Genomic DNA, 21,597 nt, shown 5'->3' on the forward strand with positions numbered 1-21,597 from the left:
TGAAGATATTCAATCTTCCAATCATTTGTAGTATTGATCATTTTTATCAGTAAATTCGGGTTTACTACAACTTGTATTTCGATCATAACAACTTTTTTTTTTATATTGCGATACAAGAAGAATGACATAATAATAGATAAACTCTTCAGGAGCTTTCAATATGCTTTCCATAATCATATATTGTTTGGACACTGCTGGGTCATGATTCTTGTGCACAAATAATTAAGCTCTTCTGGAGACCTTGGTCACTAATTTTGCACTACCAAATATTGCTTAGACACTGATAGTGTCACGAAAGAGAATTTGATGATCTTTCTGATGTCATGTAAGAATACAGTAAACAAATTTACTTTTAAAGATAATAAATTCATAAATAACTAACAATAAACATTATGCTCTAAACTTCAGTATTCCAAACATCTCCTTCAGGGAGATTCACTATTAACATCTAAAGATTTTGTATCTTAGCGGTGACCACATAAAATTACATCCTTGATCAAGAAAAATATATGAATTTATTATTTTCAGGAAAATCAATAACAACTAACCAATGCTATATCAATGTGGTTATAATAGAAAATATTCTACAAAATCCCTTGGAATGATACGTTATAAAGGTATCAAGATAATTTGACGTACGACAGGTACGTGCAGCAATGACCTTCATACCACAAAATAATATCTATATCCTTTGTTATTTTACCTCTTCAGGAGGTGTGTTGTGGTATTTCTTCATTCACTGAAACTTGGTCATTTAGATGAGCTTTATACATAATTTTAGAGGCTCATTATTTTACTCAAGCACAACAAATACACAAAAGATAGAAAAAGAAAACTTGATGACCACATTTATTTGTACTGATTTCTCAAAATAAAACAAACCAAATATGTTCCTGGTCAAGTTAAATGGTATATATAGCATATTAAAACATCAACATTATGCCACATAAATATTTTAGGACACAAGAGAATTATGAAACATTTACCTTTATAACATAGAGTGTTTGTCAAGACTATTAACAACGATGTGTGTATATATAATATAATTGCTTTGACAATGATGTAAAGACATGCGTATCAAGTGTCATTACTGAAGAAGTTTAATAATCATTATATAGATCATGTACATGATATGGTTATCATGTTCAATCTGTCACATATATGTAGAAAAATTATTAGCACTGATTGTTTCAGACATTTTTATTATTATTATTCGAGGAGTAAATTTTAAAGTTAAACTTCTAAGGGAGTAAAGTTCAAAGCCTTACAACATTCAAGAATAAAGTTTAAGGTCTTACTACTTTTGAGAGTATAGTTCAAAGTCTTACTACTTCGGGAGTAAAATACATAGGCTTACTACTTCTGGAGTAGAATTCAAAGTTTGCTACTCGTGGAGCAAAATTATGAGTTTAGTACTTCGGGAGAAAATCATATAATATTCAGAATATTTCTTCTCAATTATTCTACCTCTTCTGGAGATGAATAATGATATTTTTACAATCAAATGCATGTTTCATTCACTTCAGAGAATGAATTTGTATTTGCAACATTTATCAGAAGTTTTCATTCTTCAGGAATAAAACATAATTATCTGAACGTGCCTTAAGCATATCAAATTGTGATAGCTTATAATCTCTTTTGAGATACTACTACTTCAGGAGCAAATTGAGACATACATATTTAATGTGGAGATTTTTTTTATTTTTTTATTTTTTTTCTCTAACATATCTTCAATTGTAATCACAACAAATATATAAAAATATTGTCACTTCCGGTGACTATATATTTCTTGCCAATTATCATTTAGCCATTAAGGGATATGAAATTAATATTATCATCCCTCTTAACATTATTATTCTTCAAGAACAAATTTGAGGCATGAATAGTTCAGAACCACTTCATTATTGATGATCCAAGACCATACATATTAGATCCAATCAAAACATGCATGTGTAAGAATGACCATCTTTAAGTGATCATACCAATTTTTCTAGTTATTCCACAGCATAAGAGGATCTTTAACAGTGAGATATTACAACTTCAAGCCTTCATCAAGGGGCAGAAGAATATCATTGCTTTGGTACGATCTCGATTTGATGCCTGATTTTTATCTTTGATGGTGTCTGCCAGACCCAACACATCAAAATAAATTTTACCACCAATCACCCAAGACGAGCTTTCGGAGGCATCATCACTTCCGGTGGTCATTATTATAAACACTATAGTCAAACGATCCTTTTAAAGTAACTCAGGACATAAGATATAAACACTGCTGTAATCCTTGAAAACAACAAAATGATTATGAATCTTTAAGATCAAAATCTTTATGGGAAAAGTTTCAACAAAAATATGTTTAAGCCGTGTGAAATTTAAAATGGCTAAAGCCATGTAAAATGAATCTTTACATATTCATTTTCTCAAAGTAATTGCATAAAGCGTACCCAGAACCGTTGTCCTCTATGTACAAGGAGGATCTTTTTTTTTTTTCAAAGCAGTTACCATAATTGACAAAATAACTGCCAAACAAATACATCAATATGGAAAAATGGGATACATACCTCATTGCAACTCACCTTTCGTAATGCCAGTAGTTGAGTCATTTGATTCTAAATTGTTGAATATAATTCATAATAGTAGAGTCTCGTGCTGATAACATGTTATAAAATCATTCTAAAGAGTTAGTACAATATATTAAAAGATGAAGCAAGAACAATAAAGAGAGACAAGAGATGAGAGCTTTCTTATTCATCCAATATATTTCAAGTGTTGTTCAAGTATCTACAATATGAATCCCTATGCCTCTATTTATAGTGGTGCATAGAGACATACAAAAGGGTAACAATAAACATGTCATTCAAAATATGAGATAATGGAAGAACCATTAAAATGGTGGAAGATAATGGAAGAGGTATTATATTTGTGTAGTGAAAGTGAGAATTTATTTCTAGAGTGGTGGACATCCACATTTAATATTTCATAACACTTTTCACATTTTCATCATTTTCCATTTGTGGAGCTTAAGCATTACCCACCATCTTCATAAAAAATGTAATTACCTAATTGAATAAGTAAATTGATACTTTAATTTCGAGTTCAAATTTTATCAACTGATGTAACAACAACAACAACATACTCTGTGTAATTTTATAAGTGGGATATGGAGAGGGTAAAGTGTAAGCAGACCTTATCCCTATCTCGGGAGGTAGAAATGTTATTCCTAAAGACCCCAGCTCAAGTAAAGCATATCAATTGATGTGTGAAAAATATTTTTTTCCATTCAGATCACAAAAAATATAACTATAAGTAGCTATTTATATTAAGCACGAGTTATTAATTTGAAAAAAATGAATAGTAACCTCCTGAAAATCAATCAATTTACAATGTAAACTGTCAGTTAGTATTTTTTTTTTCCGTTATCTGGTTGGGCTTTCAAAACACATTAGATTTTGGTCAATGGCGTTTTTCAAAATTTCACCACAATGTAAGTACTTCCCTTCCTATTACTCTATTTGTCATGTTTGATTTTTGCTTGTCCTTTGACAAAATATTAATTGAAACAGTAATTTGACTAAATTTTTCATATTTATTTTTTATCTCAAATTATTATTTTTGCTTTTATTGCGTTAATCTCTATCCACAATGTAATTCTTTTACCAGAGGAAATATATATATATATATAGCCAAAAAAAAAAAAATTGGTGGAGGGGAAGGGGAAGCGAGGAGAGGATTCAAGGTAGGGTATCAAACCCTCACCAATAAGTTAAAAGTTACAAGTTAAAATTCCGGAGGGAATTAATGGCTTAATATATTATGATTCGTTTTATTAAATATTATACTATATGTATTATTTGACAATTAACATAATATTTAAGTTTGACCATTCACAAATTGCCATGGATACAAAAGTCTAAAACGAATAGGAGTCGACCATATTAACTTCACAGACCCAAGAAAATAATATAAAAAAAATGGACTTCTTGTCCCTCTGGTCTCTTCCTTCATCACTTTAGCAAGAATACAAATACCATGGAACAAAAGCCATCTTTTCTTCTCCTCTTATATTATAAGTAACAATCACAACAATTATTTAATCCTTCCATATTTGATCAACCCCTTTGCTTAAATCCATTATTATTCCTCTTCAACTTTAGTACTTCCATAGTCATTCACTGAATGGAATATTTCTACAAAGCTAAGGCTGTAAGATTAAAAAGTCATTTAGACAAATACTTAGTAGCAGATGATGATCAAGAAAACATACGACAAAGTGGAAACGGAAAATCAAGAAAAGCACGGTGGCTGGTTGAACTTGTCGATGACGGAAACAGCCACTTTATACGACTGAAAACTACTTCCGGCAAGTATTTAACGGCTTCTGATGAGCCGTTTCTTCTTGGCATGACAGGAAAAAAGGTACTCTATGTTAAAATTAGGGTAATCATTATATTCTTTAATTTTAAATACTTTTATTTACTTCAAAAATTATTTTTTCAATACGCTCCTCGAATGGAGTTGTGGCAAGGGTTTTAATTGAATCCGTTTGTCAAAAGATTATACTACTTAATTAGGGCAAAAATGATAAAAAGGTTGCTCAGATGATAAATAACTTCGGCCTCTAATCTAAAGTTGTGAGTTCTGACTGTGAAAATAGAACGGAAATAATTTTTATTATTATATATAAATAATTGAATACTCTCGATATAGGAGAAAATATTGTTATTCTAGCCGTGGATTCCTTTCCTTTTTTTTTTTTTTAAGTTCGGATTTCGCTACTGCTCACATGTGACGATAATTTTTTTTGGGCCAAGCACGAGATTATTTCTTATAATAACAAGTAGTTGTAAAATTAGACTCGGGAATTTTGCTTGCTCTCGTTAAATTATTACTTAGATAAAATCTATTTTTATTTACTTAATTATGCTTTTATCAGGTACTTCAAACTTTGCCGGAAAAGATAGAGGATGTGAGAATTAAGTGGGAACCAATAAGAGATGGATTTCAAGTAAAATTAAAGGCTTTTGGAGGAAATTTTTTACGTGCAAATGGAGGGACACCACCATGGAGAAATAAAGTGACATATGATAATCCTTATAGTAGTAGCACAAAAAATTGGATTTTGTGGAATGTTGAACCTGTAGATGTACCTGAAAATGAATCATTGACGGATTATTTAAAGTTGGTTTCGAGTTTTTCATCGGTTTCTGATGAACTTTCAGGTTTGGATTTGGGATCTCCGATGTCTATACATTCAAGTTTTTCTTTCTCACCTAGGATGGCTAAGGTATGTTTCTTAATCATGTCAACTACAGATTGTTTTGTTTTATATAATATTCCTTAAAATTGGGGGAAAATTCAATGTTTTTACACTCATTATTATGATTAGAATTTAACAGATATATTACGTATTGTTATAGAATTAGCTAACTTTGATACATACATTGTTTATTGCCTGGTAGGAAAAATGTCCTTTTTATTTCCTTACGTGTATCTGGGGCACGTAGTCATAGTGTGAAAAATTATGGATCTGACATATGATATAATAACTATACTTTAATTCGAAATATGTGGGATCTGATATATAATTTTTATTGACAATATTTCTAATTAATAAAAATTCATTTCAGGCTAGTAATATACAAGACTAAAATAAATAAATTAAGAAAATACTAATAATTCTCTGTATTTTCTATCAATTTTAATCAGCTTTGAGGAAAAAAAATGAAATTAAAAAGCCTCTCACCATTTTTCCGTCTCTTAGGACCTGTTTGGCCTAGCGTTGAAAACTGCTTTTTAAAAAAACACTTTTGGTAAGAAACAATTTGTGTTTGGTTAATTCATTTGAAAAGTGTTTTTGACTACTTTTAATAAGCAGATTGTGTTTGGTTATTCCTCTAAAAAAAGTGCTTTTGAGTGTTAAATTACAAAATTGGACATGTATCAATGAACTTTACTATCAAAATTATTTTACAGAGAGAAATTATTTTAAACATCTATTATGAAAGAGTTTAGTTTAGTTATTACTTTTATTTAAGTAAAATTTAAAAATACATATTAAAATTTTCAATAACACATAGATAAATAAAAATATTAAATATTGATATAATATCAACACGATGATTTAAATATACTAAAAAACTACAACCAAAATAATATTCAAAATAGAATAAAGCATCATTAATTAGAAATAAATGGATTAGTGAGGGGTATACCTGGTAAATACTTATTAATGGTATGGATATTTTTATCTTGAAAAAAATAATTTTCTGCTTCTGCTTTTTTCAAGAAGTAGAAATTTTCTGCTTCTCCGCAACCACAGAAAAACTGTTTCTGCTTCTACTTAAAAGCAGTTTTTATAATTGGCCAAACACCTCATACATAAAAAAAAAAAAAAAAAAAAAAAAGAAGCACTTTTGACCTCAAAACCGCTAGGCCAAAGAGGCTCTAATTAAACACACTTTTTCATCTGGTACGGGGATTCTTACTTCTATAGAAACAATTTCTTTTTGACATATACTGGTAACTAAATCCATTAATTGACATATAACTACTAGGTCACTATTGCAATTGAGCGACAATCGTTTTCACTCAACTACAAGGTGTTATTTATATCCTTGAAGTCATGATACTTTTTGAGAGTAGTACCTCTTGAACAGGGCATGTTTCTAATAATTCACCATTTTCTTGTATAATCATCTGAGAGTGAGTTGCCCGAGTAATCGTATGGCGAAGGATTCTTTAAAACGAAAGCCTTCTTATTAGGACCTTTTTCATCTTTAGTGTTCGAATTCGAAACCTTTAATTAGAAGTGAAGAAATTTCTTTCGTCCCAGTACTCTACTCTTTTAAGGTAAAGTTGTGAAGTTAATACAGATAGTTGCGCTTTTTATATAAGAGCCTACAAATGGTGTTATAAAGATGTTATATTACTTCACCCTTCAAGATTTTAGCTTGATTGGCGATTCCTGCAATTTTGTTGATAGAAATTGGCTATAGCTTGTTTTATGCGAGAATCACACTTTTGGTCCCTTAATTACTAATAAATTTTATTTTAGTCATGATATTATCTGATCGTATATTTAACCTTCAAGTGATGGAAATGTGTGTTTTTGGTTCCTTTACGTAGGAAACATGTTATATTTAAATTATTTTAAAAAAATTACTATTAAATATAGAGTAATAATACAAGCTTAACATAATACATGGATAATTAAGTGGTAAAAAAAAATTCAATAATCATGATAAATTTGTAAATATTCCCAAGCAAATGAATGAAATTGAAAGTCAAATGTGCTTAATCGGATATCATAAAAATTAAAATTTTGAGGGACCAAAAATGCTATTAACCCTTGTTTTAGTAAACCTTTTGAAGTAATTTGGGGGTAGGTAAGAATTTTTTGAAAATATATTGGAAAGAAAAATTTGTGGAGAAGGATAAAAAAATTGACCTCCTTTTTGCTATTGCCCTATCATTTCTGATCTATCTGAGAAGCCTTAGGCTGGAATAAAGAATATTCATAGCAAGACACTACGTACCTTTTTGATAATTGATTACCCTCTTTTTTCCCTTTCCTATTCTTGTTCCATAAACCAATCTTTATTCCAATGATTCTTTCTACTAGAATAACCAAAAAGATAAGTATCATGTAGGTATCTTCATAACACTTGCTGAATTTTAACTTTTTCTTCACGTAATGCTAGATTGTAAACGTGTGATATGGCTCAATTTCTAGATCCATACACTTCAAACCAGAAAGATTTTCAAGTATTAAAAAGTCAAACTACCGACCAACAAGTCCACAAAATAAATATGGATGTCGACAAAGTTGATCCAAAGAAAATTATACTTCCTCTAGATACTATTTTTTTATTATTTCATTAAAAGAAATATATTAAAAATAGGTTAATTTAAATTTTTTATTTATACATAACAATATCATTCGAAGCCACTAATTTGAAAAGTTTTTTTTTTTAAACTCCATATCAATTTTTTTAAAATTTTAATTTCTGGTCTGGTGGCTGATATCCACATAGAGTTCGATTAAATTCGGATCATGTGTTGCCCAACGAATTGATTTCCTGATCCGGGGGCTCGAACCCAACCAAACTCCCTATCACTCATAAGGAGGAAGTAACCTAGTAGCTAGAAGCTATTTTATTTTTAGAACAAAAAACTAAAGTTATATATACAGTTATACACTACCAATACAGTTCAATCTATTATAGTAGATTTTTTGTTAGCCAAATTTACTATTTTTCCTCTCACCAATCAATATAATCATAAAAATTTAACTATAATTATCTTTTAAGTAATTTAACCGAACATGAAAATTGAAAAGTATAAAATCCATCTTTTTCTCTTCCTTAATGAGTCCAATTTTGACCATGTCTAAATATAGAAAAAAACTTCAATCGGTTAAACAAAAAATCCTATATTTTCTTACGTGTCAACAATAAACGCGGTTGTTTTATTAAAGCGTGTCACCCATCAAACATTGCTGTCACCCACTGTGTATCATCATTACAACAAGAAAATTTTCTAACACACCAGTCTTCATCACTTCCTAATATAAAAATACTTAAAAAATTATTTTTTCCCCCATAATTTTCATTAGGGTGTTTACCATTTTGATTAAAAATCGATTCAAACCGCAAACCGAACCAAATCGATTTAATACATAATTGTTTGGGTTTGGTTTTTGGTCAAAACCGATTCTTCATCTTTGTTGTTTTTTTTTTCTTTGTTTGAACAGAGTCCATTAACAAAAAGACCAGCAATGGAGTTATTTCACAAAGCAAAAGCAGTACGTTTACAAAGTCATCGTGATAAATATTTAACAGCTGATGAAGATGAAGAATCAGTAACACAAGATCGTAACGGTGCTTCAAAGAATGCAAAATGGGTCGTTGAATTCGTTGAAAAGACAGACAATGTTATACGTTTAAAAAGTTGTTATGGGAAGTATCTTACTGCTTCAAATCAGCCTTTTCTTCTTGGTATGACCGGTAGAAAAGTCTTGCAAACTTTGCCTAACAGACTTGATTCTTCTATCGAATGGGAACCTATTAGAGAAGGTAAATGACTATTCTTTCTATTTCAATTTGTTTGTGGTACTTTTATTTTTAGTCCGTTTTAAAAAAAATGTCTCTTTAAGATGACATTTTGGTATATTCTACCAGAGAAAAGAGTTAAAAATACCGTTTACTTTCTTTTATTAACTAAGTTTGTACTTTATTACTATTTATACGGCGGCCGTTATCAAAAGTTAACAAAATTACCCTCAATTGGATGGATCCCCAAATGACCTCAAGTCCCCAGTTTCATTTAAAATTATCCGATTTCGGTCGGTCGGGTTAAAAAGGGAAATCGGAAAATCGAGGTTGATTTGCGGGATTTCATCCAATTGAGATGCAATTTTGTTAACTTCGGTAATGGCGGGTTATAAATAACCCCAACTTGTAACGGAGGGCAAACTTTATTTTTGACCCCTTTCCCTGCCTAAGTGTTACTCCCTCCGTCCCAAAAAAATTATCTTACTTTCCTTATTAGTTTGTCCCAAAAAAATTGGCACATTTCTATATTTATAAATAATTTAATTTTATGAGATGATTTACGGTCACACAAATATTTAAGTCTTGTTTTAGACCACACATTTTAAAAGTCTTCTTTTATTTTTTAAACTCTGTGTCAAGTCAAATCAAGACAATTTTTTTGGAACGGAGGGAGTATTTGCTTTCTTAAACTTCGCGTCGAGTCAAAACCAGACAAACATTTTGAACTGGAGGGAGTAAATCTTTGAAAGTGCTATATAATTTCCACGGTATAAAAATAGCCAGCAACATTCCTGTTTGACTATGAATTCTAGCTAGACATTAATTAAAAATACCAAGTTCTAACTAATTTTGATTTTCTACAACTTCGATTTACTTTTCAGGTAAACAAGTGAAGTTAAGGACTAGATATGGGCAGTTTTTGAGGGGTAATGGGGGATTGCCACCATGGAGAAATTCAGTGACACATGATATTCCACATAGGACTAGTACTCAAGATTGGATACTTTGGGATGTTCATGTTGTTGAAATCTTGGCACATTCTCCCGTGCCGATGCCAACGCCTGCGGTGGTGAATCATTCGGATTCATTTGCTTCGGAATCTAGTTCTCCTAGTACTACTGGTTCGTCGAAATCTTTCGGCTTTTCTAGACAAGAGGTACTACGTAATTTGTCCAATTTTTTTATCTTTATGTTTAATGGTTTGTTTGTTTTGCAAGAAAAGGTTCAAATTTGCAACTTAGGAAGTATCTTAATTTTACGTCTCCGTTATGTTTTGGAACCATTTTGCGAATTAGCAAATTGTTTCCAGTACTTGTTTATTGACTTTAAGGGGTTGTTTGGAATCCCTGATAAGTATTAGCTGATACTGGTATAAATTTTTTGAATGGTTGTTAGGGATTGTTTGGATCGTAATCCGGGATAAAGTTTGGGATTGCATTTATATGATGTTTGGTTATGTGTAGTAGCTGATACTGGTATAAAGTTTTTTAACCAAAGTCTATCCCATATTGGCTGTGGGATAATAATCCAGGGATTATTAATCCCTGTATAACTCTGTTGGGAATCAAACCACACCTAAGAGAGCTCCAGTGTGAACCGGATGGAGTTCATGTGCCAAAATATTTTGGGAAAAAAGTTATCCCTCAACTTCTGACTATGGTTTAAAATAAGACCCCATTGCACTTTAGTTTGGAGCATTTTATGGTTATGGACAAATGCTAGATGATTTGTTACATAAACAGTCTTGTATAGTACATGAGTATTTTTTTTACCCTTGTGGCTTATGATTATTAGTATTAGTCTTTTAACATGTGGTGTTCAAGTGACGAGTTAAGCTTATTTTGTCATCTGCTATTGTCTATATATAGAAGTGTCGGGTGAACCTGTTAATTTTGATGTGGATTTAATGATTATTATATCATGGTACTCAATTATCTCTCTTTTCCTTTTTCCTCTTTTGGCAGTCAAGTGATTCTTTGGTTAATTCGCCGCCTAAGTTGGGAGATGGAAGGCTTATATACTACCACATCACAGATGAATTTGGAGAAGTTGAAGAGGGAATGGAGGGACTTTGCATAACTTTCAAGGGAAATAGTGTTGAGGATCTAAAGAAGAGATTGGAGGAGGAAACGGGGCTTGAGGAAATTACTGTGTGTACTCGGAGTCCTTTGAATGGGAAGCTTTATCCTCTCCGTTTGCAGCTTCCTCCCAACAATGCAAATATGAATGTTATTATTTTGCCATCATCATCTAAAGGTGAGACTTCTACTGTTCTACTTGTCTTGAATTTGGTTTCATTTCATGGAAGTTTGAATCTTTAGGTCCATGATTCAGTTTCAGCATGTTTATAGCTATCAAAATAACTTGAGGTTCTTTTACATGGAGACTGTAGCGAAATGAAGAAGCATTATTGTGAATATGCATTATCACTCACTGATGCTATTGATCCTTAAGCTTTTTTGGGGGATTAGCCAAATCACTAATGTCTCGTTGAGTCATTCATGCCTCTGTTCTTGATTAAAGCATCAACAATTTCCAGCCCTTGATTTCCTTCTAAGCTCTAACAAATGTGAATGAGCCCTATGTTGCTCAGACTCTTCAAAAGGCAACTGGGTGCGTGTTGGATCCTCCAAAAATAGTGCATTTTTTGAGGATGCAACACAGGTTGCTACATCATTTTTGAAGAGTCCAAGCAACATATGTTCCATAGGCAATTAAGGAACTTACTACGAAGGTTATGATAAGATTAATCCGTGGTTTCAGTATTAGGATGAGAGTATTGCTTGTGTTCTGTGGCCAACTGATATTGTTTTTTTTTTATTAAGCCCGACTTCATCATTCCTTCCGCTACATAATTGGAATTGTGTTGAATCCCATACACAATGAAGTTAATCTTATTGGTGTTGTCAGGCCCTTCTTTTTTCACCGTTCGATTGAATATTTTTTGCAAATTACTGTTGAATTCATCTTTGACCCCATCAATCTATTCTGTTTCTGTATATTCAGCTGATTGCATTCCCATTGTTCTTGCTAATGTGTTAAAGTTGTTCTCGTGGTGTATCAGAGGCAAAAGATTTTGCTACACCAAGAATGCTATTGTAGGCCAACGTGGGGAGCACGTACACGGATTGATGCAGTAGATGGATGTAGCTGGATTTTTGTATTAGTAAGATGAACGTCATCTAAAAGTATCTCCATTGTTTATGAAGCATTTGTACATAAGGTTGAGTGTTCTGAGAGAGTAAATGAAGATGATAGCTACTAGAATATCTGTTCTGGATGTTAATATCATACACTATCCCACGGAATGATGAAAAATGAAGAATTCCTTGTTCATTATTCAGAGGACATTTCTTGAACTAATTTTGTGGCAAGAAGTTTTCTGTTGTGTTATTTTGAAAATTAAATTGAGCACCATTGAGAATGAGGTGCTCCAATTTTTCTATTAAAAAGGATAAGCTGGAAGTTGTGCTTATTTTTTATTCTAAAGGAGAAAAAAGCCCCCCCCCCCCCCGCCAAAAAAAAAAAGAAATCACCTAACGTTGATTGCTAGTCTGGTACATACTTTAGGCTCAACGTGTTACCCAACATGAATAAATAGTTCCACAACAACTTCACCAACGGACCTAGCATAATTGAGATTGACTTCATTTAAATACAGAGATATAGTAAAGAATTTTTACATTATCATAATATTTTAAACTTCCTAAATGTCACTTGTGGATTACTATTTACTGGTGTGTTATCTTATAATATTTTAAACTTGTAAATAACAAGTAACATGCCTATATTTCACTTTAGATGGTTCATGCAATTATTTTTAAGAGTTAGCTGACCGTGTGATTTTTTTTATACACTATCAGTGTATTAACGTCAAACTCAATTGAGATTAGGGGTGTACATGGACTGGGTTGGTTTAGATTTTTTAAACACCAAATCAAATCATTTTTTTGCGCGGATTGCCCTTCGTTTGGGGTGGTCTTTAAATTTTGCCCCTCAAATTTGTGGTTTTTAAATTTTGCCATTCATATTTGTGGTCTTTAAATTTTGCTCTTTGCTTGGAAAGATGGGCGAATAGATGAAGTTCTGGGTTCGAACCCTCGCTCAGGCATAAAATAAAAAAATAATTTCGCAAGGCAGGACTGGGGGAGTGTATGCCGGATCCAACATACAATCTTTAAGAAAAAGTTAAAGTTATGCCGGATCCGGCATAACTAAAAGTTTGCCCCTCAAGGCAAAGTCTGCCCCTTCCAGCAGACTTTTAGTTAAACATAACTAAAAGTCTGCCGGAGGGGGCATACAAAATTTAAACTTTGCCTTATAAGGCAAACTTTTAGTTATGCCTTAAGGAAAACTTATGCCTTATGCGGCATACTTTTAGTTATGTTTTATGGGCACACTCTTAGTTAAGGCATTACTAAAGGTTTACCTTGAGAAGTTAAAAAAAAAATACATATATATGCTTCAAGGCAAAGTTTGCCCATAAGGCATAAGTATGCCCCATCGGCATAAGTTTGGTAATTCCTTAACAAGTTTATGCCGATGGGGGCATACTTTTAATGGGCAAACTTTTATGCCGGATCCGACATAAACTTGTGAAGGAATTATCAGGAACCGGCATATTGATGCCAAGTCTGCCCATAAGGCATAAGTATGCCGGGTCCGGCATAACTTTGCTAATTCCTTCACAAGTGTATGCCGATAGGGCATAGCGAAATTTAAACTCTGCCTTGCGATTTTTTTTTTTAAATTTTGACTGTGTGGGGGTTCGAACCTGAAACACATGAGATTTAGCGAAGGGCAAAATTTAAAGATTTTAAATATGAGGGGCAAAATTTAAAGACCACCCCAAAAGAAGGGCAATTCTGCGAATTGCCCCATTGCGTCGGGTTTTTAAATTTATACACCAAACCAAACCAATAAGATTCAGGTTTTTCAATCTCGGGTTGTCTCGGGTTATTCGGTTTTCTCGGGTTATTCGGGTTTTTTTTTTTCCGGAATATTCTTGATACAAAACATATAACTTTTACTTCAAATATTTCTTTAGTCCTAGTAAGATACAACTATGTAATTAAGGTGTTTCATAAGAAAATAACACAAAATGTGAGAAGAGTGATGACGTTGTATTAAAATATTCAACAAAAGATAATAAAATCGGTTAAAATAAATATTGCTAATTAATAAACCATAAAGAAAATGACCATAATCTAAAAATACTAAGTCATACTAAAATAAGTACGGCTAATAAGTATTATTTACATGACACGAAAAAAAAAACTTAAGTTATGTATTTTTACTCTCTAAACCAATTATGCAAAACTAAAGAATAGATATCCAACATTATTGTCATTCCTAGTGGTAAATTGAATTTCTTTTGTTAGTATTAGTGTTGACTTGGTTTTGGTTTAGACTTTATATGAGTTACTAACATCCATAGGATATAAAAATTATTCGCATTCAAAATTCTAAGTTCAAGCTTTAATAATATGATAATAGATTAAAAACTACGAAAAAATTTAAGAAATATTTATAAATTACATTACAAATAAATATTTTAAAAATTGAATAAATGTAATGTCGGGTTCGTTTGGTTCGGTTTGACTTTTTTTAGCTAAAACCAAACCAAACCAATTATGGTCGGGTTTTTTTTTTCAACACCAAACCAAGTCAAACCAAACCACTAGTCGGGTTTTTTTCTCGATTTGACTCGATTTATCAGTTTGGTGCGGTTTGTCGGTTTAGTTTGTACACCCCTAATTGAGATAAGTAACGTTGTTCTGTTTGGATTTGACACATTATATGTTTGCTTCCCAATTGATAAATGATGTCTCTTTTCTTAAATCACTAGTGCATTTGTCCGCGCTTCGCGCAGTCATAAAAATATCTCGTTAAATTCACAAAACAAATTTTTAAATATTTTAGCTCTAAAAATATTCTAAAGATTCTTTTTAGTGTTTCGATCCAATTAAATAGGATTTTTACTTTAAATTCATATTGGTGTCAATGCTTCGTTTTTTTTCTTTTGTAATATTGGATGTCATTAAAAACGTTTGAGATAAATATGATTTAGTTTAAATTTTTTATTTTACTTTTAATGACATGATTTTAACCCAATAAAAAATTCATCGCATATTTAAGATCATAAATTTTTTTATTTTTTATTTTTTTAGTTTTATGACCTGTTTATCACATTCATATATAATAGCTGACAGACTACAATCTACATATTATACTATTAATTAAGAATCAACAATATTATACATAATAGCTTTGGAAAATAATATTCTATATAGTTTTGTGACATGTTTATCTTATATTTTTTTAGTTTTGTGACATGTTTATCTTATATTTTTTTAGTTTTATGACATGTTTATCACATTCAAATACATACTATAAGTTAAGAAACAACAATATTATACATAATAGCTTTGGAAAATAATATTCTATATAGTTTTGTACTAATGTTAGCTTTCAGGATTAATCAAAGGAAACTACTGCTTTGAGAAACTGTACAAACTTACAAAGGATAGGAGAATAACCAATGTGGTTTATGTTCTTATAGTAAAAACCTAAACAGGGAAAAATCAAATTAAAAAAAGACTTGAAAAAATATCTTACAAAGAAAATGGAGTCCATCTCTACATAATTTTCTTCTACATGATTTAGCGGCTTGATTACTATATTCATCCGTTTGATTATATTCTTCAGCCGACTTTAGAAAAGGTTTGTCTCCATGACCTCAGGATTTACTCGAAGCATTGCTTGATTTTTTTTTTAATTGCTCTTTGCCTTCAAAGAAAATTTTAAACAATGAACCTAATATTATATACTAAACATTATTTTGAATTACTTAAAAAAAAGAGTGAAAATTCTATGAACAAACGGGAGTTATAGTATACCAAATCCAAAATAGCAACAAAATATTAGAATATCATAAGGTGAAGAGACTAAGAGTTGAATAGCCTCGCTAGAAAAAGCTTACAAAGTTAAATAAAAATAATTAGTATTTTCATAGAAAATAATTCTTTGCTTACATTCTCATCTCAGAAACATCCAACCTTCATATTCATTAGACTGGGGAAAATTTGATGTCTGAAAATAAGAAAAAGTTAAAAAGGATGAACATAGTATAATGACATTAAAGTATAAAATATGTGTAGGGAGAAAAACGCAAGGCAGTTCCTAATCAACATAGAGTTGTCTACACTTGTTCTTTATCTTCATATTTAAATGTAGTATTTGATAATTAAAGAGGTTTAATGAATTTAAATGCGATATAAGTTACAAGTGAGGGAGCAAATAACGGAGTTAATACTAAAAAATAAAGGAAGACTCCAGGCATTTCCATAAAGAAGGAATATGAGAGGTTGAAAACTATTATTGGAAAAGTAATTTCTTTATGGTTGCATTATATCATGTTGAACGTATTCTGCTATATTAACATTGTGAATGTTGATCATTAATTATAAAAAATATCAGAAAAATGAGGTCATTGATTAAACATTTAATACATATGTTTATTGCTTTTACAAGTTAATATTCATTTCGTATGTAATGCTCATGCTGTTGTCTCTTCATCTTCTTAATTTATTGCTACAATTCCTTTTTTTTTAATTGTCTTTATATGGGCTTTTAAATATAGTTAATGATAAAAATGATGGAGAAAATATCAAAAAAGGGAGAAAAAAGATAAATGTCAATGGAGACCATTGAGATGTGCCACATAGGATTGTCTATTCCTAGCTTTATATTATATATAGATTACGTAATACTAGCCGTTTTATGACGAAGGTAATAGCCAATTCCAGGATGGATAGTTCAACTACCACAGCTCACAAAAGCAATAACTTACAACTAATCTTTTATTTAATAAAAACGTCTTACAAACATAAACCATGTATACATAGTAGATAAAAAATCTTACAGCAAAGTGTAATGCTGGAGGCGCAGAGAGAAGTGCCTGAAATTGACAATTGGATTGATAAATATAAGTGTACATTATTTTCACTAGTAATCTTTTGCAGGTACAGGACCCATTATTGAAGTAATGGAATCTAATATAGATAAGAATTCAAGATTTTAACTTTATGAGTTTCGAATCACACTCTTTTTATTTTTGAATAATGGATAAATTATTTATACATGTTGAGTGAACTTCTTACTACAAATACATAGCCTAAAGTTATTGAACTCTTCCGAACCCGTAACGTATGGCACCGCGACTCTGCCCCTGACCTAACACGATCTCTAACAATAATTTCCACATCAAAAGCTTCCGAAATTAATTTGGTTACATTGTGGCTGTCATGGCAGATACGCAAACTCTTGAAAATGTGTATAGGAGTTCCCAGCGACGGTAAAGTTTATGATTTGACCACAGTAAGAGACTATTACCAATCGGCTATTTGAACAAAGTTTCCCCTTTTCTGTTACAAGTCCACTAAGCCTAAATCTCAAATTAGAGATTTCTACACCATATGACGTAATAGAACCCCTTAATTATTATTTTTGTACATAGTTGTAAGTTGTAACTAATTATCCAACATAACAATAGTTTTTTCAAAATATTTGACTCAAAGTAACAATGTTGGTTCGTCTTCTCAGTCATCTGATCAAAAGTGTATGCTCGACGTGAAGAGATTGTCCATATCATATGGGAGGGTTAGATTAAAGAGTAGCTACACTACAACTCATGTTCAACTTTCTTTTTTATTGAACTAAAATTTCATCAATAGATGTTGTACTTTTTAGAAATGCCTTCTAGTAGTGTATTAGCTTTGTTATGAATTGTGATTTGCTCATTTGGTAAGATCGTATAGCAATTGGGGAAGTTTTGATAGTTTTCACAACTTGCGAGGTTTTCATGTTAATGAGAAAAAATGCATCTTGAGAAATTCAAATTGCATGTCCAAAAAGAGACATCCACTTCAAATCAATCTAATTTCATATTATGTCCAAACAGGCCTAAATATTAAGATGTATCTTAAGATTAAATGCCTGAATTTGAATACACATCTGAATATTAAGATGATGTATTAAAATATGAATGCAAAATAATTTAGATTGTTTGTTTTCTGAACATCTGAATGTATAAGATTTGCCTTTATCTTAAAATTAATATATGTAAAATTTAATAAAATATTAAATTAATCTACCACTAGATCATAAAATAAAATAAATAAATTATATGTTAGTTCGTGGTGGTGATGGTTAGATAGGTTGTTTGTTGTGAGTGTCAATTATGATGGCGTTAGCTAATGGTGGTGTTGTGTAAGTTGGTGTTGATGGTGACTGGAAGTAGTGATTAATGGCGGTGGTTGGTGCTAGCGGCTAATATTGTAGTGGATGATAGTGATATATAATGGCGGTGGTGGATTATGACGGTGGGTGGCGATATACAAAAGTGATTAATGGTGATGATTGTCGATAGTGATTGGTGTTTGTTGTGGTAATGGTGGTTGGTACTGATGATTGTAAATGGTGGTTAGTGGTGGTTATAGCTGGGGATGGTGATTGTGAGTGGTGGGTGACGACAATTGTAATTAATAATGGTAGACGATGATGTTAGCGGTGAATGAATGAATTTGAGGAACTACCATCTTTGTAGAAATCTTTTAAATGAACATCTTAATTTCAGATCTTAATCATTTAGATGTATTTAGACCTATTAAGTGGTTGAAACATTAAAAAAACAAATGCACATAAAGATCTCAATACGTAGAATTTCCTTAAATGCGTACGTGACAAAGTGCGTGTTTCACTTTCTTGTGAAGGACAACGATAAGAGTGAAATGTGTTGGAGGGTGATGAAAATTAATGTAGAGTGCTATATATATATATATATATATATATATATATATATATATATATATATATATATATATATATATATATATATATATAAAATAATAAAATGTTACCTATGCAACTTCTTGTTCGTACTTACACTAGAGATAACCTTTCCTCATTTTACAAGCTTATTTTTTTAAAAATATTGACCAATCAAATGTGAAAATATTGAAATTATAAAATATTTGAGAGATAATTTTGGACCTTTTTTTTAAAAGATTTTGAGCAACTTGACCATCAGGTTTCCACTAAAGATCTTTAATGACAAGGCCAAATACAAAACATTTGCTAACGGTAATGGAAACATAGGACAGACAATACGGTAAAGAATTATTTTCTCTAAACTAATTTTCTTTGACAAAGTTTAAGATCCCAAATGAGTTAATTATAGAAACTTTGATTCAGAAAACAGCACTATTGAATCAAGAACCTTCCTTTTTCAAGAATGCTACAATTATTGTCAGTTTGTTCAATATGATTTTCTACCATCTTCAGGTTTGCTTTTTCCTTTAAATTTGCTTCATTTTCAGTCTTGGGGGTTTTATAACTGTGCTTCTTTCTGGGTTTTTACAATGCTCAAATTTATGAAAGTTCTTTTAGGATTAGATGTTTTGCTATTTGATCAAGAAATGTAAAAATGGTTACTTTGATTTTGAGTTGTTGCATTTGGTGATCTAAATTTGAGCATGGAAGTTAACTCTGTTTGGATGGTGCTTACCCATGGTTTCATAATGTATAGTATTGTATTGTACTGTACTGTATTAATGAATACAATGTTTGGATAGACTGTATCGTTTGTTGTGGTTTAATTACATTTTTATTGTTTGGTTTGACTATATATTGCATAATAACATGTAAGTTTACTAAAATACTCTTAACTCTTAATTTCAAACTAGTTATATATATTAATAAAACTAAGGTAAAGGATAAAATAGGAACTTTAAAAAAATAAGTAGGTGGGTGATGGGGGTGGTGGAGGGGTGGGTGGCCGTGAGGGTGGGGGTGGTGGGGGTGGGTGGCAAAGGCTGGGGGTTGGTGAGGTGGGATGGGTGAGTTTGGGTGTGATGGAGGGGGTGGGTGGTTGTGGGGGTGGTGGTGAGGGCTAGTGGGTAGTATGGTGAGGGTAGGTGACGGAGGGTGGGTTGGTGGGGGTGGGGGTGGGGGTGGGTGGTAGGTGGCAGGCTGATGGTGGTGGGGTGGGTGGCGGTGGGTGGGTTTGGGTGTGAGGGAGGTGGGTGGGTGGGGTGGGGGTATACTGGGGAAGTAAAATACGTAACCACGCAAAAATCACCAAATATGTAGTTATCAAAAATTGGTCTTTTTCATGGTTATATAACCACGGAATTACAACGGGTTTACAACACCATACAACATAATTTTAGGAAACAATGGCAACAAACATGGTTTCATAGATAACAATAGAATAAAGAACCACGGGAAACAACCATCCAAACAAGGGGAAAAGTTCAGAAAGGCAAAACATAACTAAGAGTAGGTTAAAAAGTTACTGCCTTTCTTTTGTATTCCTTCTAATGTAAACTATTTAGTGAGATTTCTTGTTTAAATTGAACAAAATAAGCTTTCCCTTTCTTGTAAGTTTCCATATGACCCCTTTTGAGTTTCTGCAATTCCCTTTGGAGGTACTCATGGAAATAATCCGAATTTTATCTGTTCTTTTGGAGGTAAAATTGGGTGAATACTTGGTTAGCCCAGTCAAAACTAGCTTCTATAAGGGGCACCTGGGATGGTTATTGGGTGTTGGGAGGAGACTTTAATGTGTGTAAATTTGATTATGAGAAATTTAATTGTCACAGAAGGACAAGTGCCATGAAAACTTTCTCAGATACTATACTAGATTTGGGTCTCATGGATTTGCCTCTTCTGGGAGCTCAATACACTTGGTCTAGGGGAACTGAACAATTGCAGGCATCACGATTAGACAGATTCTTGATTTCTCCTGATTGGAATGACTGTTTTAAGGCTATAAAACAGAAAGCTCTCCCTAGAGTGGAATCTGATCATAAGCCTTTGATGTTGGAGTGTGGGGACTGGGACTCTAGCACATCTTACTTCAAGTTTGAAAATATGTGGCTGCAGACAGAGGGGTTTCTTGATTGTGTAAAAGCTTGGTGGAATAGTTATGAGGTTGTGGGTAGTCCTGATTTCATTCTAACACAGAAGCTTAAACTTTTGAAAAAGGATATCTCCAATTGGAACACAGAGGTATTTGGGAAGTTGGAAGACCAAAGAAGCAAGGCTCTAAATGAACTTTCAAGACTGGAGCAATCTACTGAAGGCAAAATCCTTATGCAAGATGAAAAGATTCAATTGCTTAATTTGCAGGCCCAGATAGAAGAAGTAGCAAGGATTGAAGAGATATCTTGGAGACAAAAGTCAAGATGTCTATGGCTCAGGGATGGGGATAGAAACACAAAGTTTTTCCAAAACATGGCTGATGCACATAGAAGGTATAACTGCATTGATAAGCTACAAGTAAGGGGGTCCACTACTGAAGACAAAGAAGAAATCAAAGAGGAGATTTTGAGCTTCTATCAATAGTTGTATACAGAGAATGAACCTTGGAGACCGTCGGTTAGATTTGATAATCTAGCTAGAATCTCTCAAGAAGAAAAGATCTGGCTGGAAAGGGAGTTTGAAGAAGATGAGATTCATTCAGTCATTAAAAATTGTGTTCTAG

General features: G+C 32.0%; 2 protein-coding genes across 3 annotated transcripts; both read left to right on the forward strand.

The window, feature by feature from the left end:
• Positions 1 to 3,943: 3,943 nt before the first annotated feature.
• Positions 3,944 to 12,389, forward strand: LOC132641490 (uncharacterized). Of its 2 annotated transcripts, none has more exons than XM_060358505.1 (6): positions 3,944 to 4,413; positions 4,931 to 5,281; positions 8,750 to 9,071; positions 9,932 to 10,206; positions 11,015 to 11,306; positions 12,115 to 12,389. In XM_060358505.1, exons 1-6 carry the CDS (start codon positions 4,174 to 4,176, stop codon positions 12,150 to 12,152), a joined length of 1,518 nt encoding a protein of 505 aa, XP_060214488.1. In that variant the 5' UTR covers positions 3,944 to 4,173; the 3' UTR covers positions 12,153 to 12,389. The 2 variants fall into 2 exon arrangements, with proteins under 2 accessions (XP_060214488.1, XP_060214489.1); XM_060358506.1 differs by having other exon boundaries at positions 4,287 to 4,413; positions 5,217 to 5,281.
• A 6,112-nt stretch (positions 12,390 to 18,501) lies between these two features.
• On the forward strand, positions 18,502 to 21,458 carry LOC132639769 (uncharacterized). Its single transcript, XM_060356191.1, has 3 exons — positions 18,502 to 18,565; positions 19,395 to 19,530; positions 20,714 to 21,458. Exons 1-3 carry the CDS (start codon positions 18,502 to 18,504, stop codon positions 21,456 to 21,458), a joined length of 945 nt encoding a protein of 314 aa, XP_060212174.1.
• The last annotated feature ends 139 nt before the right edge of the window (positions 21,459 to 21,597 follow it).

This window comes from Lycium barbarum, chromosome 5, assembly GCF_019175385.1.
Source record: "Lycium barbarum isolate Lr01 chromosome 5, ASM1917538v2, whole genome shotgun sequence".
NCBI classification, from domain to species: domain Eukaryota; kingdom Viridiplantae; phylum Streptophyta; class Magnoliopsida; order Solanales; family Solanaceae; genus Lycium; species Lycium barbarum.